Source organism: Pan troglodytes, chromosome 7 (assembly GCF_028858775.2).
Source record: "Pan troglodytes isolate AG18354 chromosome 7, NHGRI_mPanTro3-v2.0_pri, whole genome shotgun sequence".
NCBI classification, from domain to species: Eukaryota; Metazoa; Chordata; class Mammalia; order Primates; family Hominidae; genus Pan; species Pan troglodytes.
Genome location: NC_072405.2, coordinates 59962231 through 59983181, shown reverse-complemented (window position 1 = coordinate 59983181; position 20951 = coordinate 59962231). Strand labels below are relative to the sequence as shown.

Here is a 20951-nt window from a genome sequence, read left to right as displayed (position 1 = left end):
CTGAGCTCTGTGCTGAGCAAGGCTTGCTCTCTCCATTTAATGGATGAGCTAAAAGATGAAGACAAGTGCTGCAAAATCCCTATGCTTGTAAATCTTATACAACTATAACAGCAAAACAATTTTATAAACAGAATAAAAGCAAAAACATCAATCCAATTCACATTCACATATTAAATGACGGTTTCCTGAAATTTATACTTTATATCAACTTCTGTCCACCATTGTGAATAGCCTTTTAAGTTTTGGCATCTCAATAGCACTATGTCCTGTACGGTAACTCAGTCCTAGCACACAACCTTCTTACTTCCAAATCCACGTAGACCTTTGATAACATATTTTGTCCCAGATGCAGTAGCCCAATGACAATACTTGTCACAAACAGAAGCATGTAATTAATGCTGCTTTCTATATTTGAGGTCCAAAAGTGAAGAAAAAGCTAATATGTTGATTAAATAATCGAGTCATACATGCCAGTGCAGATTGATTTGATTGATTTTAGTTTCTTTATTTCTAAGGTAAAAGTAAATTAAGTAGGCTCATTCCTACTGACTTTTTTTGAACACATAAGCAGACTAATGTAGCTATGTTTATAGTATTGTTTTCTCATAATCACAGTAATTATATTGATTGATTCCTCAATTGGTTAACTAATTAATTCATTACCTTTTATGTCCATACTCTACTTTCATCATCATTGCTATATATGTAACAACTATACTACATCTAAGTATTATATATTTTAATTCGATCATTTTATGGTTATCTCTTTCTAGTTTTCGAATTTTTACCTTAAGCATCTTTTAAGTGTCCATCCATGTATGCCCAGACAATTCTAACTGTTGCATGACATTCCACGTTGAACATCCACCACATTTTCCTTGCACACTGGTATGGTTTAGATTTGTGTCCCTGTCCACATCTCATGTCCAGTTGTAATCCCCAGTGTTGGAGGAGGGGCCTGGTGGGAGGTGATTGGGGTGAGTTTCCCTCTTGCTGTTCTTGTGATAATGAGTGAATTCTCATGAGATCTGGTTGTTTAAAATTGTGTAGCCTCTCTCCCTTTGCTCTCTCTCCTGTTCCAGCCATGTAACATGTGCTTCCTTCCTCTTCATCTTCTACCACTACTGTAAGCGTCCTAAGGCCTCCCCAGTGATCCTTCCTGTACAGCCCAAGGAACTGTAAGCCAATTAAACCTCTTTTCTTTGTAAATTACACAGTCTCAGGTAGTTCTTTATAGCAATGCGAGAACAGACTAATACACCCATACTTCCACTGTTGTACAACCAATTTTCTACAATTCCTACTGCACAAAGTTGCAATAAACATTCTCATACATACCCTTGTGGATTTCAATTATAATTTTTCTGCATATATGCATGGGATTGAAATTACTGGATGAGAGGATGTGTGCATATGCAATATTACAAAGTAACAACTGCCATCTCCCCCCCGCCAAAAAAGGCTCTAAATACAATCCCCAAAATAGGTGTCAGTTCCACAGTCCTATCAGTCTGCCTGAGGATTTATAGGAACTCTCACTCCCGTCAAAATTTGGCTTTAACCAGATTTTTATTTTTTGCTAGAATAAGCATAAAATGGTAGTTCATTGACACTTTTTCATTTCTGAGGTTACAAGTGATTTTGAGCATGTTATATCCTTATTAACTTTTGAGCTTTCCTCTTTTATAACTTGCCTATATATTTGTTTCTTAGTGTATTATAATGTTTCTTTGTATGAAACAGAATATCATTTCTGCCTCAGAGTTTGAGATTGCAAATATTGTCAGCTATTTGTGTCATTTATTAGTTATTTTGTTCATGTTCTTGAAATTGTTAATTTCATCCAATTGAATTAATCAATTTTTGTCTTTTTTTCTTTCAATTATCTTTAGCTAAATCAATCCCATGTATTTTTTGGACTAGGAAAGGCAGCATTGGCCATTTAGAGCCTCAATCTTGTGGTCATCATAAAGGCTGCAATGACTTGACAGTGGAGCCACTCTACTTACTCAGAATTGCTGCACATAATCTAGTTTGCCAAGAAGAATTTTCAGTATGGTCCTGAATTTTATTCTTTCCTTACAATATTTCCATACCATTGGTATTTTTTTTCTTAAAATTATTTTATGTTGGTGGTCTTTTTAAGACAATAAAATCTAGGCTATTATAGATGGTCATAATATACAGGAATTTTCCTGTAATATCTAGATGGAGAATGCTATATGGGCCCATCTATTGTCAAATATATATGCTTAAATATGTATAGAAACACATATATAGATATATACATATAATATGTATATATCTATCATACTATATTGTGGTAACACCTTGACTTAAGCTTATATTAGTTACTTCATTGGGAGTTCTTTTGGATAATACATACAATACCGTCCTATTACTATTCAAGTTTTTAATCACTTTTACTTCCCCTAAATGACATTATTTTCAAACTCAACATTTAAAGCTATATTGACTTTTGCTTTCAATATTTAGCAGTGCCAAAAAGTTATTGTTTTCATTGCCTGTGTCATATAAAATGTTACTGTACTTTTAGTATCTCAAAAATGAACTAGATACTGTGCTGATTATTTCTCTGATATGAACTATAAATATTCATTCGTAATTATTTTTATTTAGTATTTGTTCCTTTACTGTTAAACTTCTTAAAACATTATTTGAAGAAGATTCAATAGACTGGAAATGATCAGCTGTAAGTAAATAGCTTCCTTTGTCTACAGGATTCAACTTTGCAGTATTTTCACATGTTAGAGAGCTATAAAAAAACATAAATTAATTTTCCCATAAATCTTATTGAGAGTTCAATTCTTGCCTTAAGAAGCCTCTATGGGATGGGAGAATATTTACTTTGCTTTAATGTTTAACATTAAAGCAAGGTGGCTGAAGAGATAGGTATTTCATACCTTCTCCAAGATGACAAATTGCTGACATACTTGGATCCCGTGTGAATCAGCGTTGTTCAAAAGGAAATATTTTACATAGCTTTACTAGATTTTGGAATACTTTAATTCCCTAAATAACATTATTATTGTTAGATGAAGCTTTGCTTCAAGATAATTACCTACCTCTCTGCAATGGGCATTATCATGTAGATATTGTATAACATTTTCATTGTCTTAGAGGTTTTAAATGTAATGGCATTACATTTAAAAATGTAATGCCATTCATATCATATCATGCCTAACTTCAAGGTCTGTTTGATATTTTTAATCATGGAATTGATTTTCAAAGCTATACAGGGTAGACAAGCTGGCGATGACTTTGTTGAATCTTCCATTCTTGATGCTGTACAGAGAGTTGACAGTGCAATTAACTCCACACGAAGACATTTGTTTTCACAGTAAGAATTTATTTTACATAGATTGAAACCTTGTTTTCATTTCTGTTCTACTTAGTTTTTATCATCTCCATAAGTCACATTATAGTGCATAAGATTGCAATAGAGTGCTTTCTTTAGTCCTTGTGTATGCGTCCCCATCTGGGCTAGCCATCATTATCAGTTCACCCTAAAAAAGGGGAAACTTCTTCCCCATAGAATCTAAATGGCATTAATTTATGCCAAAGGTCCGTGCTATACAGGCTGACAATAGACACTAGGCAATGGGCTGGGTTACCTCAGCATCCACCAAACAGTGTCAGATGCAGTGCTCCTGCAATGTGTGAATTGAGAATGATTATCAAGTTGAACACACCTCGGTATAAACTGGGAGCCTATGACAAACATTATGTTTAGGATATTTGGCATTTTACATTATTTTAATTTGAATTGGAATGTTCATGGACTAGTGAAACCTTCCAATCCCATTAACTTCTCTGTGTTTGTAACATCAGGATGCATTAACAAAAAAATGATTGTTGGTTTCATCATAATCGGATAAAGTATATATTCAGTATTTGCAGTTAGTGGTCAAAAAGGGACATCGTAAAATCCCAAATTGAGTCTCTTCTGGCTTCCTGCACATCCATAAATAGAAGGGCTTTGTGATCATGCATGTGTGTTCTAGAACCATGCAGCCGATTTAGCTTTATATTCTCTTCTTGATTCCTCACTTCATTACTTTCTGTCTGGGTGACCTTGAGCAAGTGACTTAACATCTTTGTACCTCAGGCTCCTTGCTCTGTAAAGTTGGGATAACAGTAGGATCTACTTCATGGATGTGCTTGCTAGGAAGAAAAAGTAAGATAATATGTAAAAAGTGCTTCAACAGTGCCTGGAGAATAGAAAGTGCTTAACCAAAGTGAACTATTAGCATCATTATTATTATTCTGTGACCTCAAGTAGTTACGATTCAAGACATAGAGGATGAGATGTGCCTCAATTGATCAAAGTCTCTAAAACAGTTTGCTTCACATTCTCAGTGCTTTTAAATTTCTTTTTAACATATTTGGTTCAGTTCTACAAATGTGCATAAACTGCTATTATGTGCTGGTCAGTGGGCTTGGTATTTGGGATACAAGATAGATAATAGGTCAACATCTCATCAGCAACCTAGTTCTTTCTTTAGCAGAGGAGACAATATGTCAGCAATTCAAGTACATTTTACTGAGTATATAAGACACATATTTAAGGATACAGGAGTACTAGAGAAGATGGAGTGATAGCTTGTCAGAGCTCTCAGTGAAACTCTACAGGGAGAGTGAGGCCTGAGGAGGATTCTAAAGGCAAGGAGGAATTTCTAGGAGATTACACTCAGGGAAAGAGAAGACACAAAATGCCAAGTCCTGCAGACCGAGAGTATTGCATAGTACTTCAGAAGGTTTACTGAGCCTCCTATAATCCATTCATCAACTGACCCCCCCAGTTTAGAACCCCACCATAGATGTTGTTTCCTAAAACTATTGTTTAAATCATCCATTCATTAAAAATATATATTTTTGAGTTCAGCACTGGGACTAACATTTGGAATAAGTTGTTAGCAAAATAGGAAAAGAACCCACAGCTCCTCTGTAGAGCCTCTATTGTAGTGGTGGAGCTTTCATTCTTCTCGAATGTTTGGGAAATGCCTTTTTAAATGCACAGTATTTGCAAGCTTCATGGATTCTGCTGTTTTGCCTTGTAAAGAATCACGTGTTTTGTCATTTGCAGAAAACCTCACACCTCCAGTGACCTGCTGGCTCAGTTTCATTACCCGCGTGACCCACTGATTGTGGAAATGGCCAGAGCAGGGGAGATTTTTGAGCACACGCTGCAGCTGATACGGGAACGTGTGAAGCAGGGGCTCACTGTGGACTTGGAAGACAAAGGTCAGCCACAAAGCCATTTTATTCTCAGCCTACTGCCCACAGCAAAACTGACCACCACCTTAGCAAAGGACACTGAACTTTTAATCTCCAGAATATCATGGGATTTAGAAATTAATTTACTCACTACTTTTACCAAATAAATGCAGATGTTTCTCATAGGAACTGTAATTCCAAAGTAAGGATGATAAATATATATTCAAACTTGTCTCAACTTTTAAGTTATATGTATAGAGAACAAATCTAGGGAACCTACATTAAGTGAACTTGTGTTTCAAATGTAAAAGATATTATTGTGTTTTATAGAGAAATGCTTTATTACCAGGGGGATATTCTTCTACTTATCCTTTCAATCACCTGAATCATTCAGTGAATTTACTTGAAATTTCTTCTACCACTTATAATATTTATAATACCTCCCCAGTTCTTTTGATTTTTGTTTTTTTGTTGTTGTTGTTTTGTTTTTTGGTATATCCAAGTTCTTGTGTATTTCTTTTTAAAACCAGACACCTAGTTAATAGATGTCAAATGAGATGATATAGAAAGCTTTCAGATTTTCTAAGTTGTTCTCTTTCAAATGAAATAAGTGAATGTGATTCTTTGCTATATACTATTTGTGCTGTGAGTACAGCATCAATTTCTATCGGCTTACCCTTTCTTTATTCTCCTTTAGGAAATCAACCGAGACGTGGTGCAGAAGGCCTATCTGTGAGCTTGCCTCAGCCCTTAGAGCTCTGTACAATTTCTCTAACTGGCATTTGACTGTCCCTGGTCACCCAGTATGATGGGTTTTCAAAGCTTCCTGAGGCAAAATATCCAGATACCCAAGATTAAGATATCTCAGGATCCAGCCAGGGACTGGCTAACATGGATAAAGTGCAAATGGTCCCATTATTGCTTGCCAGTTTCTGAAGATTAAATAAGTATGGTAACTTTTAGTATGATTAGTGAACAGTCTTTGTAGCACTGGGAGAATGCTGGAAGTTTAAGCCCTGTTAAAAGGTAGAGCTCCAAGCATGTCCCTTATTATTTTGCCCGTTTGCCAGGGAATGACAGCTTATAGTAGTTCAGAAAGTTGCTGCTTAATCCCTCCTTGTCAAGTATCATGTGGGTTAATATTCACATGATCCATATTGATATTTCTTTGACCTTGTTCTCTAGAAGCACAAAACTTGAGAGAAAAAATTCTGAAATGAAACAAACAAAAATCAACAAAACAATTCTGGGATGTGGAAGAACAAATCCTTGCCAACATCGTTCTTGTAAAGGCACAGAGTAGAAGTTAGGAGCTGGCTGGCACCTGTTCTCTTTCCATTTTGCTTCTTCTAGCAGCTAGCCATTGTTTACAGGATGAACAGCACAAAAGTAATCCCGGGTCTTCTGGAAACATCTTTTAGTGTCTGGCTGGCATCTGCTCTCCTTCCATTTTGCTCCTTCTAGCAGCTAGCCATTGTTTACAGGATGAACGCTCAAAAGTAATCCCGGGATCTTCTGGAAACATCTTTTAGTGTTATAGAATGATCCCCCCTTTTGTTGTGAGCTGACGAAATGTTTTTGGAAGTAAGAAAGGCCTCTTTTCACTCAGGGCGGGCGGGGTGGGAGGTGGTTCCCGCAGCACCTGGAGTTCCAAGTTGCCCGCGCCCTCCCAGGCCCGCCCTCCTCACGGCTTTCGCCGCTTGCCTTTCAGAATTCCGATACAATGACTTGGTGTCCCCGCGCTCCCTCAGCCTCATCGCCAATTTATCTGGATGCACAGCTCGCAGGCCTCTGCCAAACTGCTCCAACCGGTGTTTCCATGCGAAGTACCGCGCCCACGACGGCACGTGCAACAACCTGCAGCAGCCCACGTGGGGCGCGGCGCTGACCGCCTTCGCGCGCCTGCTGCAGCCAGCCTACCAGGACGGCATCCGCGCGCCCCGCGGGCTCGGCCTTCCTGTGGGCTCCCGCCAGCCCCTCCCGCCGCCCCGGCTGGTCGCCACAGTGTGGGCGCGCGCGGCGGCCGTCACCCCCGACCACAGCAACACGCGCATGCTCATGCACTGGGGCTGGTTTCTAGAGCACGACTTGGACCACACAGTGCCTGCGCTGAGCACAGCCCGCTTCTCCGATGGGCGGCCGTGCAGCTCCGTCTGCACCAACGACCCTCCTTGCTTCCCCATGAACACCCGGCACGCCGACCCCCGGGGCACCCACGCGCCCTGCATGCTCTTCGCGCGCTCCAGCCCCGCGTGTGCCAGCGGCCGTCCCTCTGCGACGGTGGATTCAGTCTATGCACGAGAGCAGATCAACCAGCAAACAGCCTACATCGATGGCTCCAACGTTTACGGGAGCTCGGAGCGGGAATCCCAGGCTCTCAGAGACCCTTCGGTGCCTCGGGGTCTCCTGAGGACAGGCTTTCCTTGGCCTGCCTCCGGAAAGCCCTTATTGCCCTTTTCTACAGGCCCACCCACCGAGTGCGCGCGACAGGAGCAGGACAGCCCCTGTTTCCTGGCCGGGGACCACCGGGCCAACGAGCATCTGGCTCTGACCGCCATGCACACCCTGTGGTTCCGGGAACACAACAGGGTGGCCACGGAGCTGTCCGCCCTGAACCCCCACTGGGAGGGAAATACGGTTTACCAGGAAGCCAGGAAGATCGTGGGCGCGGAGCTGCAGCACATCACCTACAGCCACTGGCTGCCTAAGGTCCTGGGGGACCCTGGCACTAGGATGCTGAGGGGTTACCGAGGCTACAACCCCAACGTGAATGCGGGCATCATTAACTCTTTTGCTACTGCAGCCTTTAGATTTGGCCACACATTAATCAATCCTATTCTTTACCGACTGAATGCCACCTTAGGTGAAATTTCCGAAGGCCACCTTCCGTTCCATAAAGCGCTCTTTTCACCGTCCAGAATAATCAAGGAAGGTGGGATAGACCCGGTTCTCCGGGGGCTGTTTGGCGTGGCTGCTAAATGGCGGGCACCCTCCTACCTTCTCAGTCCTGAGCTGACCCAGAGGCTCTTCTCCGCGGCTTATTCTGCGGCCGTGGATTCGGCTGCCACCATCATTCAAAGGGGTAGAGACCACGGGATCCCACCATATGCTGACTTCAGAGTTTTCTGTAATTTGACTTCAGTTAAGAACTTTGAGGATCTTCAAAATGAAATTAACGATTCAGAGATTAGACAAAAACTGAGAAAGTAAGTATGCAAATGCTGCCTGGATTTAAACATTTCTTAGGAGAGGTAAAAGTGTTAAAGGTCATTTTGTGTGGCTGGAATTTGGTTCTCTGGGGGTGCTGCAGAGCTTTTAGTACTTGTTATTGTTGGAGAGGTTTAATAATAAAGGAAGGATTCACCAGAAACTGAAATCCCCCTTTCTGCTCCTTTTTCTATCCACCTCCTTGGAAATGCAAATATTGCTGCCTCCTATTAACTTGCATTACAGTTAGGAGAGGTGAGGTAAGCATATCTAGCCCATTCGTGTTCTGTGGTAATCCAAGCAAGGCCCTTTTGTTGATATGAGGCCATACATTCGATATAAATTCATAAAATAAACTGGCCGATCACGTAAGCCTTCTTAGGGAGAGAAAAGTAGTGATAATAAAAACAAATTATTTTTTGTGGTAGTTCTAAATTCATGGTCGGAATTTAAGTTGGGGCTTTTTCACTACATCCTTAATGTCTTTCAGTAAAGTATTACTGTTACTTTTTCTACATATGGGATTTGAAGTTTCATTAAAACTACAAGTATACATTTCCAGGAATGAGATTCAACTGTTCCTCATGGTCACCAAGATTCCTCCTTTAAAAATATTTTTTTAAAAACAGTTTCACAAAGAAGTTTTGTCTATAGTAGGTTAAATATAGGAGACTAATATTTATTAATATTTTAAGGTATATTTGTGTGAAATATTTCAAAGAAGTTTAAAATTATAAGTTCTATAGCCAATTTTCAAGATTAGGCCTTTCTTTGCAAAACTAAGGCTATAAATACTTCTGTGTCAATAGAATTTGTCACATATGTGGAATATCAAACTGTGAAAATGTGTAATGTATTTAAAAGAAATCAGAGTACCCTGCAGGTTGAATTTGCACATTTCTTTTGGAAAGGACATTGATTTGGATTCACGAAGACCTGGTTTAAATCTCTGTTCTACCACCCAATAGTACCAAGAGCCTGTGAAAAGTAAACAGTTTTCAATCTCAGGATACCTATAAAATGAGAAAGTAGCACCTTCTTCTCAGAATTGTTTAAAGATTAAATTACATAAAATGCATCAGATACTTGGCCCCATTCCTCCTGCATCACAGGCAATCAATAAATGTTAGCCGTAGATGTTTTATTATAACATAATCATTTCAGTTGTCAGGGGCATTACGATATTGCACATCTGCTCAGATGTAGCCCTGTGGTAGGCGTGGGAGCCGAGATGACTGAAACAGCATCCACACAGGGAAAGCCTGACAGCGTGCGGGGGAGTCAGGAAGCTGCTGTGACCAGTGTGGAAAGCGCTTGGTAGAAGTCGCGATTAAATGCTGTGAGCACACAGAGCTGAGAAATGGAAGGCTCACAGCAAGCCACTGATAAGAGATGTCATTTGATCTGGTCTTAGAAGTTTAAGTGTAAGAGGCTAGATGATGGGGGAACACCAGGTGGCATCTGGGGTGAGGGACTGGAAGCAGGAAGGCATGGGGTTGAGTGTCAGGAGGAGAGAACAAAGAGGTAGTAGGGGACAGGTTTTAAAGAGGCTGTGTGCCATGCAAGGGAATCTGATCTTCACTCCGTATTTAACTCTAAAGCAAGAGAGTGACCTGAAGAGGGACTCTTCCCTGACATGGTAACTGGCAGGCATCTGGAAGGTGTATTGCAAGGAGGAGAGACTAGCATAGGAGCCAAGAATCCAACAGCTGCTGGAGTCATCTAGGAGAAGCTCAAAGATGGCACAGATAGGCTTGTGGCCATGTATGCAATCCTATCCGAATTTTAAATGTTTCCTGTGGGTAGATTATCTGGATTGGAAAAAGTTAGGGGTATGACGTCTTGTGCAATTTGGGTCTCACTTCTCAATTGGCAGCTAACTTGTAAATTCACCACAAATTAGAGTACCCGGAATGTTTCTTCTTACAAATTTCCTGTCCCAAATTCCTCCTAAATCATGTGGTTCTAGTGTTAGCTGTATTAGCCTCCACTGCCGGCCACTGTCCATCCTTACAGTGGCTGATGTGAAGTATGAGTGGCCTTTCAGACGGACAGCAGCTGGGGAGACTTCATTGAGCATTCACTCAGTAGCCTTTCTATTTGTTCCTTTCATGCCTATGGGATATTGGCCCCAAGAGTCTATGCAGCCTAAACATTGAGTCGTTATCCTTGCCTGGGAGAATATTTGAACTAGTGGAACTCTACGCAGCCTGGTGCTTGGCGTTAGCCAGAGGAGGACAGAGCATTGCTGACTGGCATGGGTGGGTTGCCAGAAGTCAGTAGAAGCCAGATGCTTTTTGCTTAGGCTGTCACAGATGCCTGACTTTCCCCTTTCATTAACGGCAAATTTGTAAAATATGAAACATATACTCATTCAACTGTGAGTGCAAAATAAATTGGAATGGTTTTTACAGTCAGTTCTCAAATATGTAGACTGCAATTTCTCAGGAGCTGCTGAAGATGATATAGCTTTAAGTAGTTTAATTTACATAGTATTTCTTTATCTTATTACTTCTTTTCCTTTTTGTATTAATTTACAAATGTGGTTTTAGGACTTTGTTTTTAAATCACTTCAGTCCACTGGGTGGAGGCCCTTGTCTCTGCCTCTAAGATGTATCTTGAGCCCCGTATCCTCACATGGCCGAGTGGAGGGAAGACAAAAGGAGCAAATGTCGTGTGAAGCCTCTTTTATAATTCATTAATAACTTTAATGAGGACTTCACCCTCATTGAGAGGTGACGGCGTGCTGGCAGCCCTCGCAGCAATCCCTCGCTCTGGGCACCTCCTCGGCCTCGGTGCCCACTCAGGCCGCTGTTGAGGAGCTCTTCACCCCGCGGTTGCACTGTGGGAACCCCTTTCTGGGCTGGCCCAGGCGGGAGCCGGCTCCCTCTGCTTGCCAGGGGGTGTGGAGGGAGAGGCGCAGGCGGGCCAGCGCCAGTTCCGGGTGGGCGTGGGCTCAGTGGGCCCCGCACTCCCAGTGGCTGGCCGGCGCTGCCGGCCCCAGGCAGTGAGGGGCTTAGCACCCAGGCCAGCAGCTGCAGAGGGTGCGCTGGGTCCTGGTGCTGAGCTCGAATTCTCCCAGGGCCTCAGCTGCCTCCCCGCGGGGCAGGACTCGGACCTGCAGCCCACCATGCCCGAGCCTCCCCCCACCCTTGCCGTGGGCTCCTGCGCAGCCCGAGCCTCCCTGACGATCACCGCCCCCTGCTCCAGGGCACCCAGTCCCATCGACCACCCAAGGGCTGAGGAGTGCTGGCACACTGCGTGGGACTGGTGGGCAGCTCTGCCTGCCACCCTGGTGCAGGATCCACTAGGTGAAGCCAGCTGGGCTCCTGAGTCTAGTGGGGACTTGGAGGACCTTTATGTCTAGCTAAGGGATTGTAGATACACCAATCAGCACTCTGTGTCTAGCTCAAGGTTTGTAAATGCACCAGTCAGCACCCTGTGTCTAGCGCAAGGTTTGTGAATGCACCAATTAGCACTCTGTACCTGGCTAATCTGGTGGGGACTTGGAGAACCTTTATGTCTAGCTATGGGATTGTAAACACACCAATCAGCACTCTGTGTCTAGCTCAAGGTTTGTAAATGCACCGATCAGCACTCTGTATGTGGCTAATCTGGTGGGGACCTGGAGAACTTTTATGTCTAGCTAGAGGATTATAAATGCACCAATCAGGACTCTGTGTCTAGCTCAGGGATTGTAAACACACCAGTCAGCACCCTGTCAAACCAGACCAATCAGCTCTCTGTAAAATGGACCAATCAGCAGGATGTGGGTGGAGCCAGATAAGGGAATAAAAGCAGGCTGCCTGAGCCAACAGTGGCAATCCACTCTGGTCTCCTTCCACGTGTGGAAGCTTTGTTATTTCGCTCTTTGCAATAAATATTGCTGCTGCTTACTCTTTGGGTTCACACTGCCTTTATGAGCTGAAACACTCACCCCAAAGTTATGCAGCTTCATTCCTGAGGCCAGCGAGACCATGAACCCACCAGGAGGAATGAACAAGTCCGGACGGGAGGATCTAGTAACTCCAGACACGTGGCCTTAAGAGCTGTAACACTCACCATGAAGGTCTGCAATTTCACTCTTGAAGCCAGTGAGACCACGAACCCACCAGAAGGAAGAAACTCTGAACACGTTCGAACATCAGAAGGAACAAACTCCGGACACACCACCTTTAAGAACTGTAACACTCACCGTGAGGGTCCGCAACTTCATTCTTGAAGTCAGTGAGACCAAGACCTCACCAATTCCGAACACATCATGACCTAATCACCACCTAAGGCCCCGCTTATTAATACCATCACATCGGAGATGAAGCTTCCACATTTGAATTTTGGGGAGACACATTTAGATCATAGCAGCGTGGAAACCCAATCCTAAAGCAGATGGCAGCTGTCTGTGAAAGACTTGGCTGTGAGTGCCAAGAAGGACATTTGAGATACATGAGAAGTAGGGTAAAGACTGGCACCAGGGCCCCTGTGATATGTGTGAGACGTGAAAAGCCATGGGTCTTGCTGCACCAAGGAGTCCAATCCTAGAATTAGCATCGGACTCATCTCACCCCCAAAACATTAAGATGCACCAGGGAAGCTGACACTTTTTTCTAAGTGGAATTGTACGTGGAACACTGCCCCCTAGAGGGGAGGACAGCAGAGGAGTTGCGGGAGAGGTGGGCGGGGTCTGGGTGTGGTTCCTTGGCATCTACTCCTCAGAGTTCACTGCTGTCGGATCCACAGACCACAGCATTTGCCAGAAAGATTTGTGACATGTACAAATATCCTGCCTCCTTCAGTACCAAGAGCTCAGGAAATCTTTTCATTTTTTTCTTGGTCAAAAGTGTTTTATTTTTTAAAGAGCTTATTTTATTCCAGGATCATATGAAAATGAATTATTTTCTTTTTATAAGATTATTCTTGCTCTCAAGAATCACACTGTTTCTTTTTTTTTCTTTCTTTCTTTTTATTTGGAGAGGGAGTTTGGCTCTATCGCCCAGGCTGGAATGCAGTGGCGATCTCAGCTTACTGCAAGCTCCACCTCCCGGGTTCACGCCATTCTCCTGCCTCAGCCTCCCGAGTAGCTGGGACTATAGGCGTTGGCCACCTCGCCCGGCTAATTTTTTTTTTTTTTTTTGTATTTTTAATAGAGACGGGGTTTCACCATGTTAGCCAGGATGATCTCGATCTCCTGACCTCGTGATCCACCCGCCTCAGCCTCCCAAAGTGCTGGGATTACAGGCGTGATTACATCGCGCCTGGCCACTCTGTTTCTTTTTATTGTTTCTAAAACATTTAATGAGCAGAAGGGGAAGATCAGTTATTCACTGAATGGTGAACATAAATTTCCAGAGAGGCCATTTTCAAAGCTATTTTTGAATCCTCTTTTGAAAATATAATACTGTGTGTAATTTGTGGATACGGTTACTTTTGGTTTTGAGTAAGTATAAGTTCATTTGTCACTCATAATCACAGGGATGTGTAACTGCCTCGGCTTTATTTATTTATTTTGAGACGGAGTCCTTCTCTGTCACCCAGGCTGGAGTGCATTGGTGCGATCTCGGCTTGCTGCAACCTCCACCTCCAAGATTCAAGTGATTCTCCTGCCTCAGCCTCCCGAGTAGCTGGGATTACAGGTGCATGCCACCATGCCTGGCTAATTTTGTATATTTGGTAGAGACTGGGTCTCACCATGTTAGCCAGGCTGGTATCAAACTCCTGACCACATGTGATCTGCCTGCTTCAGCCTCCCAAAGTACTGGGATTACAGATGTGAGCCATCGTGCCCAGCCCTGCCTCTGCTCCTTAAAAGAATAGCTCATATTTCACCAATTAAGTAACTTATATTCTGTATATGTACCTATTTTATGATAGCTTCACTCGATATTAAAAATAGACAAATTAACAAACAATTTTTAATTTCTTTCCGCTTTCCACTCTTGGGTTTCAGGAGGTCAAACCGCATGATTCCTTCCCAAAAACTTGCATTCTCTGTCTTTGTCTTCCTGTGCCCGAAAAGGTTGCCCCTTTCCTGTGGGCTTGGCTTTTCCTTCTTCTGCATGTTCAGCTGTCATTCCTCTGCTAAATATTTATCAACTTTCATATTCATGCCAGCCTTTAAAGACCTGGCATCGACAGCACCCCCTCACGTTTCCTGAGTGTTTAGTAGGCCCAGGAGCAACTTTAATTGCTGTGAAACAGTGATTTTTGACCATTTCATGTAAGACCATTTCCCAAATCTAGTAGAATCTATGAACCTTCTTTTGCAGGAAGATACAACAAAGAGAGAAAAATAGACCCAAATCTGTGTGTATTTTCAGAAGACTCACAGATTCCTGGGTGCCCCCTATTCCTTCACTGATGTAGTGTCTCTTCCTCGCTGGCATCTCAGACATAGGAAAAGGATGCTTCTCTCCCATATGCCTTCAAATGGCTGCTCTCTTGGCCAAAAAGCAGCCCCCAGATTTGTGACTACCATGCGCTCTTAGTCAAGGACCAGTCCTTTTCTTCTATCCCATTTGGAGGCAGTGACTTTGTTCTTTATGTCACAGAAGGGTACTGAGCTGCTCAAACATAGCTGGGCCTCTGGAAGACCAGCGTCTTGTCTTCATCTCTAGTCTCTGCTGCTTTCTGTTCAGCGTTTTATTCCCTTCTCCCTCAGATCTCCTATCTCCTTACTTATGCATATGGTGCACTGAGGAAGGCTCTCTCCTAGCTCCCAGGTTTACATAGTCTTTTATGGTAAAGCTAGCACAAGGGTTTTGAGTATCACATTTTTTTTCTAAACAATACTTTTATAAGGGTATTGTACAATTAGACCAAGTCCTGTTGTTTGACTCTAAATGCCAGTTTTAGAGCCTTGCTACCCCTGGTCATTTTCATTGCACAGTATTTCTGCTTTTCTAGAGAACATATTAATTGAATGACAGGTTCCAAGAGTATGTACTCCTTGGTTGCAAATAAATTGTCTAATTTATCTTTGAATCCCCAGAGTTCAGTCCAGGGCCTAGCACAAAGCAGCTGCTCTCTAGATATTTCATTAGGGGAAGTGGGACATGCTTGGGTGAGACTCATTTTAATTTTCCAAGAGGCTTTGATTTGAAAATTATTCTTTGCTTGAACACCTTTGACAAGACAAATTTTCTTAGGTGAAAACTAGATTTTTACACTTATTCCTAACAATTTAGTTTTTCATCAACTATTGAGTGGCATCAATGAACTATGATGTATTATAGTCTTTTATACAAAGGAATGAGAAGTTAAAACAGAGAACAACACATTTGATTCTTACATGACCTTAACCCCAATTTCAAAAAGTTAAAAATGCACACACTTAACCAATCAAAACTCATTCTGTCAACACTATAGACCTGCAACACAGAAGACACACATGCCTGAGCAAATAAAAAGTGACAAGGCCATATTAAAAATAAAGTGGTCAGTCAATTATCCTCAAAGGTCCATTTCTTAGAAGGCGTGCAGCTCTATTTGTCTAGCAAAAACAGAGTGCAAAATAATTTAACGCCTTAAAGTATGACATTAATTTAACATCAGTTGTGTAGACAGTGGTGAGTCTTAGTAATGTGTTTTAGAAGTTATAAATATAAGCAGGTTGAGCATCACCAATCCAAAAATTCAAAATTCCTGAAATGCTCAAAAATCAAAAATCAAAAATTTTTTAGTACTGTCATGATGCCACAAGTGGAAAATTCCATCCTGAACTCATATGACCAGTTTCAGTTAAAACAGGTGCACAAAAGCATCCTCAAGGGAAAAAAGACTTCCACAGCCCCCTTCAGCTGCAATATATCTTTTAAGGTGTATGTGAAACATAAATGAATTTGGTGTTTAGAGTTGGGTTCCATTCCCATGATATCTCATTATGTGTGTGCAAATATTCCCAAATCTGAAAAGATTCTAAATCTGAAACATTGCTGATCCCAAGCTGGATAAGGGATACTCACAACCTGTATATAACTTCTTCACTTTTAGAATCTACTTTTTATTTCTGCCTTTGAAAATTGTTTAGTACTATGATAGATTATTTTACAATTATAAAAATTCAACTGAAGAAATCTTTACCATTATGTTATCAAAATCTAACACTTACAGAAATAAAGATATTCAGTTGTTCCTCATTATATACCATACAAAATCATAGCAAATATTTTATAGAAAACTTTATGCTTTATTTCACTTCTAAATTCTATTTTACCACCAGAGTATACATCTGAATGCAATTTAATGCATTTCGTCTTTAAATCCCCAAAATCTGACTAAACTAAACTAAATTTTCAATTAACATCATGTATCAAAAGTGGCATGTGGTACAATGCACACATTTTAAGTGTACAATTTGATGCCTTTGAACAATATTCATACCTCTGTAATCATTACCCCAGTGAAGACAAAGAGCATTGTCATCATTCCAGAAGCATAGCTCATGGTCTTTGCAGTCTGTCTTCTCATCCAGACCCTTCCCAGCAACCACATATTGGATTCCTCTCATTGTACATTCATTTTGTCTCTTCTAGAACTTCACATAAATTGAATCACACCATATGTATTGTTTTAAGCTATTTTGCTTGGAATGTTTTTGGAGTTCACCTATATTGTGAAGTGCACCTGTAGATCATATATTTTGTTCATTGTGAATGGTATTGTTTGTATGAATATACAAATATTTGTTTACTCTTCCATTTGAAGCAGCCATTTGGGTTGTTTCCCATATTTATCTCTTCTGAATAACTGCGATGAACTCTTACATGCAAGTCTTTTTGTGGGCCTATGATTCCATTTTTCTTGAATAAAAAACCTAACAGTATAATTTCTAGGTCACTTAGTAACTCTGTATTTAACTTTATAAGAAACTGCCAAATTGTTACCCAAAGTGGTTGTAATATTATTCACTCCCACTGGCAGTGTAAAAGACTTTATATTTGCTTAATTTTTTTCTCCTGTCTGTTCTTCTGGTTGGAAATATTCTATTGATTTTTCTTGCTAGTTCACAGATTTTCTACTGTCATCTTCAATCTCCTCTTACATATATCAAGTGAAATTTTCATTTTGATTATTGTACTAGTTCTAGAATTTACATTTTTATGATTCTTAATTTTCTTTCTACATTTGTTTCAATGTTAATTCAATAAGAGCATACCTTCTTTAATTTGTTAAATACATGTATAATAGTGGCTTTAATGTCCTTTTCTGATAAATTAAACATCACAGCCATCATTCAGGGGTTCATTACTTTCCTAAGTGTGAATTCCAATTTTGCTTCCTTCTCTGTCTCGTAATTTCTAAATGCATATCAATTACTGTGATTCCGCCTTGCATTTGCATAGGTTTGGCTTTATGCTTCATTTGGGTGGAAATGTAGAAACCCCAGGAATGTTGCTTAAGCTCCGCTGATGTGGGGTGGCTGAACTTCCAAATGCTGTTGGCCATGCTAATCTTGGCAGGGCTTGGTTTTCAGCTCTGTTGAGTAGAGTTTATCCTTATAAGGATAAAAGTTATTCTGTTAAGACTTGGCAAGCTGCTGTCTGGCTGCTCTCTGGGTATTACTGAGGTGTTACAGCCATCACCGTCTTCTGATTCAACTTCCTGCAGCAGTTGCCCTGTGTATACCTCATGCAGTTCCTCTTGCTCAGGTGTCAGCCAGCCATCCCCAGGACTGTGAGGGGCCCCAAAGTAAATGTCTGCCCACTCCCCAACGCAGGTCCCGCCACCTGTTCCCAGCTGCTTCAGCTTTCCGGAACTGGGATGGCAGCCTCTTGAGTGCAGCTGCACCTTGCTGTGCTGGGATTCTAGTGCCCTGTGCAGTGTGGGGGAGATTTCTCCCGAAGGGAAACTGAGGCCATTGTCATGAGTTTCCCTCTTCTCAGGCTCCTCAGTCTTAGGCTGCTTGTTGTCCAGTGTTTGGAAGCTGTGGGCTCACACATGTTGTCCTCTTTTGTGATTGTTTATAATGGGAAAACTAGTCTCCTTTCCATCACACCATAGCCAGAAACAGAAGCTTACATTCATTCTAAATTGTATTTTTCCCTACAATTTTAGCTCCTGAGCAATTGTTTAAACGAAAGATTTTACCATAATTAACTATGTATCTTCACACCGGGGCCTGTTGTGGGGTGGGTGGAGCGGGGAGGGATAGCATTAGGAGATACATGTAATGCTAAAAGACGAGTTAATGGGTGCAGCACACCAACATGGCACATGTATACATATGTAACAAACATGCACGTTGTGCACATGCACCCTAGAACTTAAAGTATAATAATAAAAAAAAAGGCCTCTCCCTACTTAGACCTGAGTGTTCACAGCAGCTCTCTTTATGTCCTCCTGCAATGCATTTCTTCTTTTCTATGGCACCTAATATTGTTATCCCTGCAGAGCTATTTTTTCTTTGGTAATATTGCAGGACTTTGCACCTATTAATATTAAAATACTTACAGTACATTGCAACTATTTATGTGTGCAACTTCCACATTAAAATGTGAACATTCTGGAGGAGTATGACTTATCTCCTTAAATGTCTAACAATGCCTGATTCTTAGTATTTGTTAAACAAGCAGAAGGATTAATGGATGGATCTCATAAGTTTTGTTGGTTTAGTTTTTTGTTTTTGAGGTATTATATTTCCTGTGGCCTTAGATTAGGGATTTGAACTATGTAAACAATTTGCATTTTTAACATATCTAAATAGCAAACCAGAAATATAAACAACAGTTCCAAAATCTTTAAAAGTAATAGTATAATTTGGTCATAATTGTAACATGAATATAAACATTAGAACTGATTCAAAACCCATTTCTAGCTAAGGAACTAAAATTGGAATTGTTAGCAGGCATGCTTATATTTTATTTCATAAGTACAAGAATGGTCCGCAGTTGATAATCACTTTAAGAACAGCAGTAAACTAAAATGTGTTCAACTTTTTATATATCTGCCCAAACCCTTAATAACTTATTTTGGTTTTGTATCAGACCTAATATATATGGGTTCATTTATGACAGAGGTGTGAAGACCACAGTTGAGTGGCTATGGCAGAGACAGCCATCAAAATATTCAAAAATAAAGTAGAGCAAATAAGTTTGCAGGTTTCAAGTGCAAAGTGACTGTTTAGAGGCTAAAAATATAAGTAAGTCCTTTTTTCCTTCAATGAGGAAAAGCTTGAGAATTGCTTCCAACACAAGATCTTGTAGCAGGGCTGATTGGAAAGAATATCTGGACTACAGTATGAATGGTTTATTTGTTTATTATTATTATTATTATTACCGTTATTTTTGAGACGGAGTTTCATTCTTGTTGCCCAGGCTGGAATGCCATGGTGCAATCTCAGCTCACCTCAACCTTTGCCTCCCACGTTCAAGCGTTTCTCCTGCCCTCAGCCTCCCGAGTATCTGGGATTACAGGCATGCACCACTATGCCCGGCTAATTTTTGTATTTTTAGTAGAGACGGAGTTTCTCCATGTTGGTCAGGCTGGTCTGGAACTCCCGACCTCAGGTGATCCACCTGCCTTGGCCTCCCAAAGTGCTGGGATTACAGGCATGAGCCACCGCACCCAGCCTGTTTATTTTTAAATCCCAGATTGATGTTTCTGTGCAGCCAGGCATTCTCAGACCACAGTCATTGCTGAGTCTTGTGGAGACACAGGCGCTCTGCACTCTGGTCGGGAAGGCCTCTGGGGACAGTGGGTCTTCCCACGTCCCTGTGCTGCACTACCCCACCCAGCAGCACATATGGTTCCTGCAGCCAGAGGCTTGCAACCAGGTGTCTGGCGTTGGCGTGTGGAAAGAGAAAAAACTCAGTTTAGCCATCCACCCAAATCACACATCATACACACATGTCCAAATCACACATCATACACACATGAATCCTGCAGTCAAATTCCCATTCCCCGTCTAGCCCATCCCTTTCTTCTCGCAGGCATAGGTGGACTGCTGAAGCTGCGTTCCCTGCTGTAGCTGTGTTTATTGCCGATCTATAGAACCGATTTATTTCTCAGCCAAGTGCAGCTAAGATCCATTAGTGTCAGTACCTGTAGCAAGAGAGGCGTAAGTAGTCATAAATTAGCTATAATCTTAGATAATCTTCCTTTAGAAAAACAAGAAAGGAGCAGTGGGGAGCTGTGGGATTGTCCTGTGACAGTCCCATTACTCAGTGGCGTTCTGCTGGCAGAGTTGGGGGTGGTGGGCTAACTGCCCTGAGAGTAAATTGGAGTTAAGTATGGGTCTCATTAGGCAGTAATAGATTTTTTAAAGTTTTGGAAAGCTCTTTTATCCTCTGCCAAAACAAAAGCAAGCAAGCAAGAAGGAACATAGCCATTTATTTCCTGTTTTTCTATGTATCTCTTCTCAGTGTCCAGTCTTCTACTGCTTTTTCAGTTCCTCTATAACATTTCGTATCCTCTTTGAAACCAAATTATATCATCTTTTAATCTTTCTAGATCCTCTCTTTCACAGCTTCACCCTTTATTTTTCAATTCAATATATACTTAAAAAATATTGG

General features: G+C 41.4%; 1 protein-coding gene across 4 annotated transcripts in view; it reads left to right on the top strand.

Moving 5' to 3' along the window:
* The window catches only part of PXDNL (peroxidasin like), a 497888-nt gene that overhangs the window by 401188 nt on the left and 75749 nt on the right, over window positions 1-20951 (top strand). For all 4 annotated transcript variants that reach the window (XR_010159545.1, XR_010159546.1, XM_519754.8 and 1 more), the window contains exons 15-17: window positions 3253-3361; window positions 5108-5265; window positions 6950-8444. Coding sequence is in view for 2 of the 4 variants with exons in the window: in XM_519754.8 (XP_519754.6) it covers window positions 3253-3361; window positions 5108-5265; window positions 6950-8444 (1762 nt within the window). In the remaining 2 variants the exon portion in view is untranslated. The remainder of the gene's footprint in view (window positions 1-3252; window positions 3362-5107; window positions 5266-6949; window positions 8445-20951) is intronic.